Genomic DNA, 14,552 nt, shown 5'->3' on the forward strand with positions numbered 1-14,552 from the left:
GTCTATGGGGATGATGGGGCAGCCATCAGACTATGCCACGCGCAGCACAAGCACAGCGAACTGCAGTGCTCCTGGGCATGGTGGAATAGTGGCCACTGCAGCCACAGGGGTGCTTTGTTCTCCTCCAGGTGAGGACACAGATAGGAAACGGCCCTTAGCAACATTCTTCTCAAGACGGGAACACAGGAGGGAATCTGAGCCGGCATCAAGATGTCACACAGGGAGAGGGGCATGTCTGTGAGGCGTGCAGAAAGAGGATGGACTTAGGTGAACAGCCAAGGATAGAAGAGAACTTGGCAAAAGAAAATGGGCGAGCTCTCCTTTTCCTTATTTCTTTGATATTAAATAGCTTAATGCTCCAGCTAAAATTGGATAAATTTTTTGGGGAAAGAAAGGACAAATAAAGTCATCCCACTGTGCATCCACCATGTGGTAGGCACTGTTCTAGATGTGGAAACTGGTAAATAAGACAAAATCCCTGCCTTGAGGTACACACACACCACACACACACACACACACACACACCACTACAATGCAATGACAGAATAATGGATGGGGGAGTGCACAAACCACTTGGTGAGAAGAAATTCTTGAAAAGGGGTGACAATTGAGATGACTGAGAAGCAGGTATTACCCCAGCGAACAGGAAGTGGGTGAGGGAGAGGGGGCTGGAAGGCAAAGCATCAAGTTCACAGGTAAAGAGCAGCTTCTGCATGGAGCTGCCAGTGAATGTTCAGTGACGGAAGCAGATGCCCAGGAAGGAGAATGAAGAGGCTGTGGGGGTCAGGGAGCAGCCGGGCGCTCCATTGAAGAGCCCACGCTCCTCTCTGCTGGGGAAAGGTTGTCCGCGCTTGCTGGCCTGTGTATTTAATAAGTTGCTCTCATGGTGGAAGTGGAAGGTGAAATCTCAGAGAAAGGTGACCGAGCACAGGAAGATCAAGCAGATGCGGGAAGCAGGAGTCTTAGAGAAGGTGAGACCCCAACCAGGGCCATGGCAGTCCAGAGGGATTCCCCACAGTGGCTCTCAAATCTGGCTGCACAGCGGGCTCCCCTGGGTTCCAATTATAAGGACTGCCTGGCCCTGCCCTGACTCTGACTCATTATCTCTAAGGAGGACCCCCACCTCCCTGTCTTTACAGAGCTCTGGTTTGAAGGCTCAGCCGGGTTGGCAAGCAGCTGATTTGGATGGTCAGATCTGCTCTCCATCTCGTCCTTTCTTCTTGCTTCCTTTCTAGAACTGTCTGTTAAGCACTTACTACATAGAAAGAATTTATTAAGCTTAAAAATGTACCATGGGGGTTGAGGACAAAACAAAAATAGATTTGGAGACATAAAAGCATGGAACAGACTGCAGATCTCAGAGGGAAGGCAGGGGAAGGTGGGTGGGTGGGAAGAGATCAACCAATGAATCTGTATGAGTATATACATAACTCATGGACACAGACACTAGGGTGGTGAAGGCCTGGGGGTGGGGGTGAGACGGGAGGGATAAAAAAGATCAATGCTGGTGGGAAAGGGGACAATAATATGATTTTCCAACAATAAAGATTTTTTAGAAGTCACTTTGGAGAAAACAGTGTAAAAAAAAAAAAAAAAGAAGAAGAAGAAGAAAAAGGGAAAAGCCTTTTCATCCTTCCAGTATTTCTCAAGCTCAAACCCTTAGACACCCCTGAGCATAAGTGTGTGGACACCCGGGCGCAGGATCCAAGGACTCCCACAGGAGACGCACTGCCCGAGGGTAAGGGATGACCCCTGGGGGTGGACTTGCTCTCCTGGATTGAAACATCAAATTGAACTTGGTCACTGGGCATTGCTGTCCACACTTGGATGATAAAAGACTTCGTCTTATGGCACAGGATTGGTTTCCTTTGTTATTTAAAGATAATAATTGATTTAAAAATGTAAAATTTCATAAACTGCCATGGTTGTCTATAGGGAGCTCTGCTCATTTTGACATTGCTCTGCAGATGTTTGAAAAGTAGTATGTTTTTTGACATGAAAAATAAAACGTTTGTTTTTTTATTGATTTTGGAGTGAGAGGAATCAGCTGCCTCCTGCGTGCCCCCTACCGGGGATCTAGCCCACAACATGGGCATGTGCCCTAACTGGGAAATTGAACTGGCGACTTCTCGGTTCATGGGTGGACACTCAACCACTGAGTCATGCTGGCCCAGCTCAAAATTGATTTGAAATGGGACACTTTTTACCAGTATTGAGACATATTAACCCAGTTTGCCTCCTGCAATTTTCCTTTGATGCTGACATACCAGCCAGAGCATATTTGCGTCAGAAACGCATGTCAGAACCCTCCCTCCGGAAGCCATCGGGTCATGCATGCCATTCAGCTGTGTAAGAGGGGAGGTCAGCACTTTGAATGCGTCTGCTCAGGGTCAGAGATATTCCGGTTGAATGGGATTTGCAAACAATCACAATGATGAAGCTGCGTCTGCTGAAGACCATGAAGCTCCCCCTCCTACTCTCTCCCTGCTCCGGCCCTTGCCCTGCCTAAGAGGCACTCCTCAGGGACGTGACAGTTCCAGCTGGGAAGACAGTGCTAGCTGGCTCCAGACCTCAGTCTCCCTCTGATCATGACTGATCATGACTGGGGAGTTCAGACTGATTCCATGATCACTTATTGGGTGTTTGTGGAGGAAGCACTATGGCTGACTATTTAGGTGGATAGGCTTTATAATCCAACGTGGCAGGAATCCAGGTTTTACTTACTAGTTGTGCAATCTTTGGCAAATTATATCCCCTCTCAAAGCCTCCTTACTAATGGGGATAATCCTCGCTTGATGGGATTGTGGGGCCTGAGATCAAGTCCACTCTAAATGGTCCATGGCAATGGTGACAGGGGACTCAGTGGGGTTCCAGCAGGAAACAGATAGGTAATTCCAGGAGGAAATGTTGAACCTGTTGACAGGATGAGGGAAACGAGGCATACTTGGAGAGGGTGGAGATTTAGTAAGGGAGAAATAGGTGGAAGATGGAGCAGGTCTCAGAACTCGGAGGGTCACCTTGAGAGGAGCCTGGAACTTCCATGAGGGAGCTGAGCAGTAACAACCTTTCCTTTTCTCCTCACCTTCTATCTGCTACAGGGAGACCCTTCAGCTGGCAGCAGCCAAAAAGGCAAGATAGCTTGATGTTTGAGAGTCAATCTTCAGAGCCAGAGGGCAGGCAGAGAAGGGTAGGGAGTCTAAGGATGGAAGGGAAGTTGTCTGTGCCACTGCCATCATGGAGGCCTACCCCTACCATGTGCCAGGTCCTGGAATCTCAACAGGGAATTAAATATGTTCTTGGAAGTCTGAGAATTCTGAGCCTCGTTGTAGACAGAAGCAGAAAATAAGCCATCAGAGTACAGGGCAATATGTGTTATTGTAACCTAACAAGAAGGAAGATCTCCTCCAGGTGGTTCAGAGAAATGGTCTCCCTGGAAGGAGCCTCGAGCCCTTGAGGTGCTGAGCACACAGTCTTCACTGTAAGGAGGGAGGCACTGGGAGAGCATCCTAGAGAAAGGGAAGATGGGAACAAGGACAGCGTGGTGTGGATGTCAAGGAAAGCCTGTGGATTGGCGGAGGCAGGAATAAAAACAGGAGAGGATGCAGGTGAGTCTATTCATTGAGGAACCTGCTGGTTTCCTCCAAGGTGATTCAGATTCTATCTTGAGAGACACTGGGATCTGGGGACGGATTTTAGGAAGTAAAGTGACTAGTAAGACCTGTGTTTTATCAAAATGGCTCTGGCCTCTCAGGAGGAAAATATTGGTTGCTATGACCCTGAGCCATCAGAAGTGCATCTAGTTCACAGGTGGGCCGGAGAGGAACCTCATGCAGGTGAGGGAATTCCTGACTCAGTGCAGGCCTAGTGCAGAGACACCCTGGTTCTAAAACCAGGCTCCCAGCAGATGTTCCCAGCAGGATAATCTTGGCCCACAGGTAATTTCATGCTGTGCTTGTCAAACTTAATGTGCACAGAGACCACCTAGGGATCCTATAACAATGCCGACCCCGCCTCAGCAGAGCTGGGTGGAGCCTGAGATGGTGCCTTTCTGAAGAGCTCCCAGAGGATGCTGACGACAGGAGAGCACACTCCTGGTGGTTTGGCTTCAGAGCCCAACTGCCTCGACCTTCTCTCACAGAGGAGCTCATTGAGGCCATGGGAGGTGTGACCGGTGACACATCACAGTACGTTGGTGGCAGAGCCTCTGGGGACCTTGTGTTGAGTCCTCCAGTTCAGAGTTCCCATGGGGTCCCCGGGACCTTCTGGGAGATTGTTGAAGGCCAAGGCACTCAAAGGGCAAAGGGAAGAGGGAGTGAACAATGAGTTGCTGAAGCAAGAGTGTTTCTGGCATGTCCTTGGAGAGCGTAAATGGACCTGCCAACATGTGATAAGCTCTTCACACATCTGCCTGCTCTGAGGGCATCATGAAAGCTGACATAAATCTTCGGTGGGCTGCCAAAGGCCTGCTTCCCAGACACAGTGACTGGCATTTAAAAAACCAGAAGACTCAAAGCCCATGATCACACTTGGAGAAAAATCTGTCAATATATAGAGAGTTACAAAAGTGACTCTTCAACCCTCTAATTTCATGTGGGGGAATGTCCAACATAGAAATATACCAAGTACACCAAGTAGAGGAGAAAGTAAAACAACAATGACATTGAATGGCTGGTAGGTAGCTATGACTGCAACATACAGCAGGTCCTTAAAAAATATCGTTTTGTTCAATATCGCTAACTTATAATGTTGATGAGATGCGATAGGAATTTAACTCTTTTTTAAAAAAATATATATTTTATTGATTTTTTACAAAGAGGAAGGGAGAAAGATAGAGAGTTAGAAACTTCGATGAGAGAAAGTCATCGACCAGCTGCCTCCTGCACACCACCTACCGGGGATATGCTCGCAACCAAGGTACATGCCCCTGACCGGAATCGAACCTGGGACCCTTCAGTCCGCAGGCTGACGCTCTATCCACTGAATCAAACCAGTTTTGGCTTAACTCTTGTTTATATCACTTAGCCCATGGCAAGATTGGTTTTGTCAAATGCATTTCACTTAAAGCTGCAGAACTTATTGATGATGCTAAGTGAAGAATTACTGTATATCTAATTCTTACAATACTCCTAAATTGTAGGCTTGAATAATGATTCTCTTATGTTAATTTTAAAAAGTCTAAGCATATAAAATAACTCAGTTTCAGAGCGTTCATTTGCCCAAAAGCCTTTCATCTATTTAATGTTTGACCTGGGGTTTGAATCCAGATCCATCTGATCAAAAGGCCATGTTCTTTCTACTGGGGCACAATGCCACCATATGCCCGAGGTTCATTACAGAGTTATCAGAAATATGAAAGCACAATAGAGGAATGAATAAGTAAACTAGGGTATATGTACACTCAATGGACAATTATGCCGTCATTAAAAAAGATAAGATGTTTCCATGGTGCTATAAAAGCTTCATGATTGTGATAAAACACTTAATGAAAACTTACGATAGCAAATTTTATGTAATTTTAATTAGGTGAAAGATGCATGCATATTAACAAAGATAAAATACAAGGCAGAATAATTGTGCGAGGAGAAGAGATTATAGGTGATCCTTTTCCCTTCTTTCCAGACTTTCTGTAATACTGTTATAAAAAATGGCTGGGGAAGTCTGAAGTTACAGAGTGCATGTGTTGGTGGGAAGTGCACAGAGCTGGTGATATGCATGATCCTCAAGGGCAGTCCAATACTGTCTTGAAATCTCTACCCATGATCTGTGTTCCTGGGGCCCTGCACATGCTCTGTGGCCCTGCGGCTCTGCGCACTCTCCGTGTTCCTTCAGTGCTGCTGGGCTTTAGTTACAGTCATGCAAACTCCCTCGATGGGTCATTAGTTAGACTTTCTCACCTCTGGCATCTTCCTCCCTCCACAGAACTGGCCCCTTACTCCAAGGAGCAGCACAGTCATTAGAAAGAACTGCCTTCCAGCACTGCCAATAGCACATTTTCCCATTGAAGTTTGACAGTTTGTTCAATGCTTCTTTGTTTCTATCTATTTTTGTTCATCAATTAATAATGTTCATTATATATGCATGCATTGAGTCCATACTTATGTAGGCCGACACCGTGCACTGGGGGAAATTTTAGGTAGTCAAATAAAGGACCACTGACTCAGCGGGAGAGGAGGGAACGCCATCAGCCATCTCCTGAGTCTGATGAAAGCATAATCTCTGGATCCTAAATTTGAGTTCCAGCCTCCAGGGACATCCCGGTAAAGGCTCCCAAAGCCCCGTGGTGGGTGAACACTCGCAATCACCCTTCATTTAGGTCCCACACACAGAGCTGTGTTGACCAAAATACATACAGAAGGGCCGGCCGGCTAACAGCGGCAGATGTGCTGCCGTGCCCAGTCCTGGAGGGATTCCACAGCAGTGTGTTACTCAGGTACAACAGCTGAGATGAAAGGAGAACAACTTATGATGTTTAAAGAGACCCTCGGCAGCTTACACACCGCCTCGGGCAGAGCGTACTGAAGGGACCACACACAGCCCGGGAGAGGGTTCCACTCAGATGGGCTGTTTCTCTACAAAGCCCGCTGGGCCTACAGTGCCCCAAACACAATTCCCCTCCCACACAAGGAACGTGAGGAGAACCCAGGCTGTGCCAGACGTATGACTACCTTTCCACTTCCTTCCCTCCACTCCCCTAGGAAAACGGTACGTGCTCAGGAGTCAGTGTAGCCTGCAGATTGTTATTATTATCATCATCATTATTGTTATTATTGTTGTTTTTGTTCATCCTCATCTGAGGATATTTCACATTTATTTTTTCTAGAGTGGGAAGAAGGGAGGGAGGAGGGGAGAAAGCAACATCAATGGGAGAGAGACATTACTTGGTTGTATCCCGCATGTACCCCGACCGGGCCAGGGATTGAACCTGCAACCCAGGTACGTGCCCTTGACCAGGAATGGAACCTAAATCTTTCAGCGTATGGGTTGACACTTTACTCATTGAGAGATACTGGCCAGGGCGACCTGCAGACGTTTTTTAATGCAAAATTTTCCGTTAGCAAAAGTTCTAATGAATCATGATGATAGAAGTTCAAGAGAGACAGCTGGGAGCCTATTGGGGTAACAGGGAGTTTCTCCTGTGACATTTAAATCTATGTCATGGGTGTGAGGTGCCCTGGTTCCTCCAGTCTAGGAGAAAACAGACACAGTACGGTGTCTATGATACCCCTATCGTTAACTCTCCAAAGAAATAGAGCACTTCTGAAGATGCTATTGAGAATGTGGGTTCAGCCCAATGGTGAAAGGTTCGCTCATGCATGCCTCAGACCCATAAATCCACAGGTGCACATACGTGCCCGTGTATAACAAACATGCATGTGTATGCACCACACACAGCAAGACAAGCCCACTTATCCACAGGCGCACCCCACAGGAGTACTTTCCGAGCGGCAACCTCTGCCGTTTTCTTGGGGTGGAACTGCATGATTAATGCCTCGTGTGAGGCGTGTCTCCTTGCCAGGAGAACGCGATTCGCTGTTTTCTGGGTAACGAGCATTCTGCATCTGTTGTTTCCTACTGTCAAGTTACCTGGCTCCATTGCAAACATGTTGTAATAGCAAAATGGAAAAAAAAATTAAAAAATAAAACCACCCAGAGGCAAACATATAGGCGTTTTTGCTATTCCTCCGGTGGATGACAGACAGCTGTAATGGTCTCACTTACACAAACGCAACTGACTTCAGCAACAGCACCCCGCCCTCACAGACGCCCAGAAATCATTCTTTTCCACCTCAGGCCATTCCTATCGAAACACCTGTCAACCTGTCTGTCAGCCCAGTGGACCTGGGTTTGGCATGTCCTCGGGGGTGCCTGCATTTTCCAGATCTCTGGAAGAGAAGCATCCTATGAGATGGAGTGATGGGCTGAGGATTAGGAAAAACGGCTCCTAGACATCCCAGCGCCCTGACACTTACGATTTACGGGAGGCCTCTGGGAAGAATCTATTCCATTTTGTGTGCACATATGTCTTTTTTAATCTCACAAATAAACAACAAAACTGATTGCTACGATACAGGAGAAGGGAACAGATCTATAAGGTGAGGTCTGTGGTGGGCTCAGTGGCAGTGTGGCAAGATGCCATTAGCAAAATGCAAAAAGAAACGGACAGAATGACACAGCCCTGTGTGTCTTCATTTATGCCACCAGCTATTTGGTTAGCAACCTTGAGGAGAATTAGCCAACGCCTCTTGAACTTGAGCCTTAAAAAAATCAACACATAGCATCCACCTGTGCTTGAATGAGCTGCCTGTAGTGTAATATCTGCCAGAGTTGGCAGAGTGAGAATGAAGACAGGGTCGACTGTTTAATTAGGGGTCTTTGGCTGGGATAATGTAGCAAAAGAGAGGAAGTGAATTTCTTTTACTTCTTCCCAACTCTGGATGTATGTTAGAATTGCCCAAGGAGCTAATAAATACCCCACATGGATAGAACCGCTCCACCCCCAGGGATTCAGACTCATTTGGACTGCAGTGAGGCCCGGGCATGCATCCATCATCCATTTATGTACCTACCTACCTATATATTTATCTACACTTTGGGGGCTCCCCAGGTCTGATTCCAACCTTCTGCCAGGCTTTAGAACCACTAAGTAGGTTAGAACACAGCTTTCACCATTATTCCTTGTTAACCTGAAGTGTGAATCCACACAGTCAGCCCAGGAATATTTACTGAGCACGTGTGAACGCTCCTCTGGCACCCCCAGGATACACTACTAAAAAGCAGAGACAAACATGGCCAATATTAAGTTCAAGACCACAGGCTTTCAGGCTGGGGAAATGGGAAGAGCTAACATCACAGTTTATATTGGGATCTCATCCGCAGGTAGAATGCGCTCCTGCTCAAGGGAGCTCAGTCCTGTGTTCCATTCTGACCTTCAACTGATTGGATGAGGCCCACCCACACTAAGGAGGTTGATCCACTTCATTTAAAGTCCACTTATATGTCATCTCATCCAGAAACACCATCACAGAGGCATTCAGAATAACGTTTAACCTCATATCGGGGCACGGTGGCACCACTAAATCAACACACCGACTAATTGTCACATGGCCCGTGACGGGCTAAAAGTCCGGGAAGAGGCTGGATGATACGGAAGCACATCAACAAAACCAGTGTAGGGTGTGAGGACGGTATGGAATGCTGGGTAATGTGGAGCGTGGACAGGGAGAGCCTCCTGGAGCTGCAGAATAGGAAGGAGAGGCATCGAATGAGAAGTATAAAGTAAACACTCTTGTAGGCAGAAGGACTGATGTCCACCACGTCCTATGAACTGCTAAGAACTGGGTGAGCTTGAGAAAATGTGAGGAGGCTTCAGGGGCTGCTACAGAGACAGCAATGGGGGGAAGAGCAAGGGAGGACGAGGACGTTAGTGAGGCCGACAGAGGCCAGGTCCTACAGAGCGCTAGAGTCAAGAGGAAGCCAAAGCAGGGAAGGGACCTGATTAGATTGACATTTAGGATGTTGGGTCTAGCTGAAGGGGGAGAAGTGAACTAGAGCAGTGGTTGGCAAACCGCGGCTTGCGAGCCACATGTGGCTCTTTGGCCCCTTGAGTGTGGCTCAGCGTTAGAACCACTTCTTCAAAATAGACTCGCCCAGGCTGAAAACCAACTTCTGCGCATGGGTCACGAAGTTTCAATCACACTGTTTGTGCGAGCCTGCACGTGGTAGATTGTGGAAGAGCCACACTCAAGGGACCAAAGAATTGATGTGGCTCGAGAGCCGCAGTTTGCTGACCAATGGACTAGGGGAAGCATCAGTGGGAGGTGGGCAGCAAGGTCCTGAAGTGCTCCAGGTAACAGGTGAGTGCCCAGATGCAGCCACGTGACCTAACTCGCGTCTACTTTGGCAGAAGAAGGAAATCGAACTTTCTAGAACATTTGATGTTGTGGCAGGTGGTGAGGGAAATAGAGAATTCCCACATTTCTGGCTCCAACAATTCAAAAGAAACAAGAGCTTTTATCCTGGTTACCAGCCTGGCTCAAGTTATACCCAATAGCAGCCTGCATTATGCAAATTGTGTTTCCTAATTAATGTAGATCCGGTTTGATTTATGCAAAGTCTTCCTTTGGGCTGTATTAGTCATTTCCTGCCTGCACCACCTCCTGCCCATCAGGACCACTTTCCCCCACTCCTCATCCCCACTGGTGCTCCGTGGACCAGAGCCATGAGCGTGTCTGGGTCAGTGAGCTCTGAGTGGCCTCAGTGGCTGAGTCCAAGGACAGGAGGAAGGTGTGTCTGCACATCCAGCCTAAGCCATCACCCCCTCGGGCCTCTGGCTGTTAAGAGCTTGCTCCTGAGCGCCTGAGTGCCACTGGCCCCTCTCCTGGTCAGGGTGTGACAGCTCCAGCCCCGGGTAGAACGCCTCTGCCTCAGAACCCGTGCCCAGGCCTCCTGTGAGGCGCTCCCAACACACACTCGCACGCCATCCGCATGCTGCAAAAATATTGACAGCCCTTAGACCCCATCGTACCTTTTGAAGGCACTCCCACACAGGAACGTCGCCTTATTTTATTGAGGCGGCATGTGTGTGTTTTACTCAACTCCGAACGCCAGGAGCCTAGAATAGCTAGCTGGCAAGATAAATGTCAATCAACTCTAGCATAATCAAGACACCCATTCCTGACTCATTAGGGCCCTCTCATTCCCTCTAAGCTCCTCAGAATTTACACACTGTAATTAGGAACTTGGTGATTTGGACTGCTAAACAGAGAAGCTGAGAGGGACGCTTCCCATGTCTGAATTTTAAATATTTTCACACTTCGTTAACCCCGTTGCTGGTGTAACATCTTCTGGCCCGATTCCCTCACACGGCGTGGTTTTTATTTTTGGATAGAGATGAGAACAATTAATTGAATTCAGACACATATTGATTACTGTTTTTCATGAACTCTGAGCAGCTTGTCTGGCAGTGGTTTTATTGAGGAGTTGTTAAACAACTGTTCGGCGGGGCTGCGTCCCTCCCGTCCTCGCCCGGGCTGGAAGCGCCTGTCTGCGGGGCGGATGGCCTGATGGAGAGCTGTGTTGTTCACAAGCGCAGTCAGAATGGGGAAGGCCACACCCGCCCTCTTCACACACTTGCCCCGACTGGGGAGCACTGTATCCACTCACACCGAAGCAGGGGCCTGGCAGGCTCTGTGGGAACGGCCTGATTCCCATTCCGGTGGACATACTCAGCTCTCAGGACCCCCTGTGAGCAGGAACATCACTCGGATCCTTCAATGGCCCCATTATTCATCCAAGGGCTGCACCGCGTTCAGCGAGCGGAACTTTCCAGATCCAGACGATAAAGCTTTAGCATGTCTCTTGGACGAGTGCTTCTCACACTTCAATGTGCACATGAATCACCAGATCTTGTTACAGCACAGCCTCTGGTTCAGCGGGGCCTAGACTGGGGCCTGAGACTCTGCATGTCTGATGCCGATCTGTGGACACAAGGCCTTTGATGTGACCTAACTCTGCACCACCTGCCATTCTGTGTTCAAGAAGAGCATTCTGCCCTAACTGGTTTGCTTAGTGGATAGAGCATCAGCCTGTGGACTGAAGGGTCCCAGGTTGGAATGCGGTCAAGGGCACATGCCCAGGTTATGGGCTCGATCCTCCGGGTAGGGGAAGTGCAGGAGGCAGCTGATCAATGATTCTCTCTCATCGTTGATGTTTCCATCTCTCTCTCCCTCTCCCTTCCTCTCTGAAATCAATAAAAATATACTGAAGAAGAAGACGAAGATGACGACGACGACGATGACGAAGAAGGAGGAGAAGAAGAAGAAGAAGAAGAAGAAGAAGAAGAAGAAGGGCAGCATTCTGCATCTCCCACTAAAGTATAGGGCCCTGGTGATCAGAGGCCATGGTCTGATTCCTAACCCGAGTTACAGCAGGAGAGAGGCAGACGTGACAAAGTTTCCACATCTCTACCTGGGCACAAGGTCTTCCAAGAAAAAGTCGAGCTCTCATTGCAATTTCACAGATGATGGAAATGTTCTTGCCTCCCAGCACATTTTTCAGATGATCCCAAGATGCTGATGCACCCACAGCCAATTAGCCACACAACGGCCAGGTAATTGTTCGAGAATGTAAGTCTGATTCCTAGGGTTCTTTATTCCTCTGTGGATAAAGCACAACTCTGCCCCTGTCCACACATGGTCTTATCACTGTCCTTCACGCTCACAAAGCTCCAGTCACTCCGACCTCCTATTTGTCAAACATGCCAAAGCCATTTCTACCGCAGGGCCTTTGCACTAGCTATTTGTCTTCAAGTGTCATCACCTCTTTGCTTTCAAAGACTGGCCACAGGCAAGGTTTCAACAGTAGAGCGACTCCAAAATGGAGTTTAAAACCTTTGATTTTGTATGTTTGACATCAATTTATTTTTCTCTTGATTCTTGCCCAGTTGGAGACTGGAACGGTCTGACACTTTCATATTACAGTGAGAAGATGGAAGCCCAGAGACAGAATGAGACAGAATCAAAGCCACTCATTTTTGGGGGGGCAAAACTGTCCAAGGACAGACCCAGAGATGGAAAGCTGGCATCACAGAGAAGAAAATGTAATCTTAACGCAATACATAGTCTTGGGCCTGCGCTGCTTAACAAGATTTACAGTATTAGACCGTTACAACCCACCTACACCCCTACCCCATTTTTGGTTTTGACTTTGCTAGGTTCAAGGTTATTCTTAAGAAGGGGTAGACAATCTTGAATTTCTCTTTCATTTGTGTCATCCTATTTTTCTTTGTCACAAAATATACTTTTTTGAGGCCAGAGAGGGTGGTTTTTAATTTATGGATTTCTCTCTTCAATTACAACAAGAACCTAATTTTAAAAATCAAATTGGTTTCATCTAATTAAATTTGGAAATTGCCTCATAAACATACACTCTGTTATAAATGTCTTTAAAAGCAAGGGCTCCCGCTTCCTGTGTGGAGCAGGATTGGGTTGAGCCCAGCATGGGGGGGAGGGGGAAGGGAGCTCCCCATCTCTCTGCTCAGGAGGACACACACTCTTTTATCACGTGTCAAAACCCTCCAAAGACTCCTGTGGTCTACAGCAGTGCTTCTCAAACTCCAATGCCCACGTGAATCACAAACAGGCATCTTGTTAGAATAGAAACTGTGATTCGAGAGCTCTGGTAAGCTCAGAGGATAGTATTTCTATGCAGCCCCCAGGCGTTGCTGATATGACTGGTCCATGGACCAAGCTGACTAAGGGGCAGACATGCACTTGAATTCAGGATCCATGAATTTGCCATCATGTGACCTGGGTCTTTTCATTTCACCACTCTGAGTCTCAATTTTCTAATGTTTATGCAATGATAAGAGCTAACATTTATTAATGAGATTTCTAAATGCCAAACAGAGTACTTAACGTATATTTATATATGCTTATAAATATAAATGAAAGGCTTCGGGATAAACCCAAGGTGACATGGCAAGTAAGTGGCGGAGGATCAATCTTGGCCGTAGTCCAATACTAGAAATGAGCTCCATCAGCCCTATTGAAGTCTTGTTAGATTGTTTTTGTTTTGCAGAAAACTTCTGTACAGCTTGTTGTAATTCTAGAAGTATTTAGGAAGCCACATTGCGTTGGCTTATGAATCTTTCCTGCCTGGGGAGGACCGGCTCCATCTCTGATTCAAGGTCCTACTCATCCTGGGACAGCATCGCGTGGTTGACAATAAAGAAGGCCTTGTCCCCAGAGCGATGTTAAATCTCGAGAATCATGTACCCCAGGGTAGAGAGTGACATTGGGACTCTTTTTGAAGCCCAAGGACGGATGTGGGTAGGCTGGGCATCATGCGAGTATTGTAGATAAATCATAACTACTGCTTGCCAGGCCTGGGTCTGCTTGGCTATGCCAGGACAGCCCAGCTCCCTGAGTCCTGAGACCTTTGCTGAAGAGACAGAGAATCCCTCCCATGCACAGCATGCCCATTCTCTTTGTCACCGGGGCTATCATGACAGCACAACAGTATGCCCTGCGTTTTCCTCCCACTGAGTCCGTGATGGTGTCTCACTCACCTTCATGCCCTCAGCGGAGCTCTGCACTTAGCAGGTGTCCACTGACCTCAGGCTGAAGTCAGCAGAATGGAACCGTGGCAAGAGATACAGCCCAAGGTGCCACCTTACCTCGTACAGCGTGATGACTCCATTGGTCTCATTGGGCGGTTTCCACTGGATGTAGATCTTCTCCTCAAAGGGCCCCCCTTGGATGGACTCTAGAGGAACCGCACCTGGAACTGCAGAAGGGGAAAGTTAGGAACATGATTTCACCTTCCGTCTCATGTCCTCAGTCCCACTGACCTGGAACAGGAGTTGGCCAAGTCTCCCTGTAAAGAGTCAGATCATAATTATTTTAGGCTTTGTGAGCCATACGGTCCCTGTTGCAACTACTCAACTTTGCATTTGTAGCACAGAAACAGCTTTACACCATCGATACATAAACAGGCATGGCTTCATTGCAATAAAACTTTTACTCCTAAATACAGGCAATGGGAGGGAGTGG

The 14,552-nt window shown here is 47.6% G+C and overlaps 1 protein-coding gene across 18 annotated transcripts in view; it reads right to left on the reverse strand.

Moving 5' to 3' along the window:
• The window catches only part of PTPRT (protein tyrosine phosphatase receptor type T), an 856,519-nt gene that overhangs the window by 278,766 nt on the left and 563,201 nt on the right, over positions 1–14,552 (reverse strand). For all 18 annotated transcript variants that reach the window (XM_084887522.1, XM_084887521.1, XM_084887516.1 and 15 more), the window contains one exon: positions 14,177–14,286. In XM_084887522.1, coding sequence (XP_084743648.1) covers positions 14,177–14,286 — 110 coding nt within the window. The remainder of the gene's footprint in view (positions 1–14,176; positions 14,287–14,552) is intronic.

This window comes from Pipistrellus hanaki (genome assembly GCF_964339955.1).
Source record: "Pipistrellus hanaki genome assembly, chromosome: 6".
NCBI classification, from domain to species: Eukaryota; Metazoa; Chordata; class Mammalia; order Chiroptera; family Vespertilionidae; genus Pipistrellus; species Pipistrellus hanaki.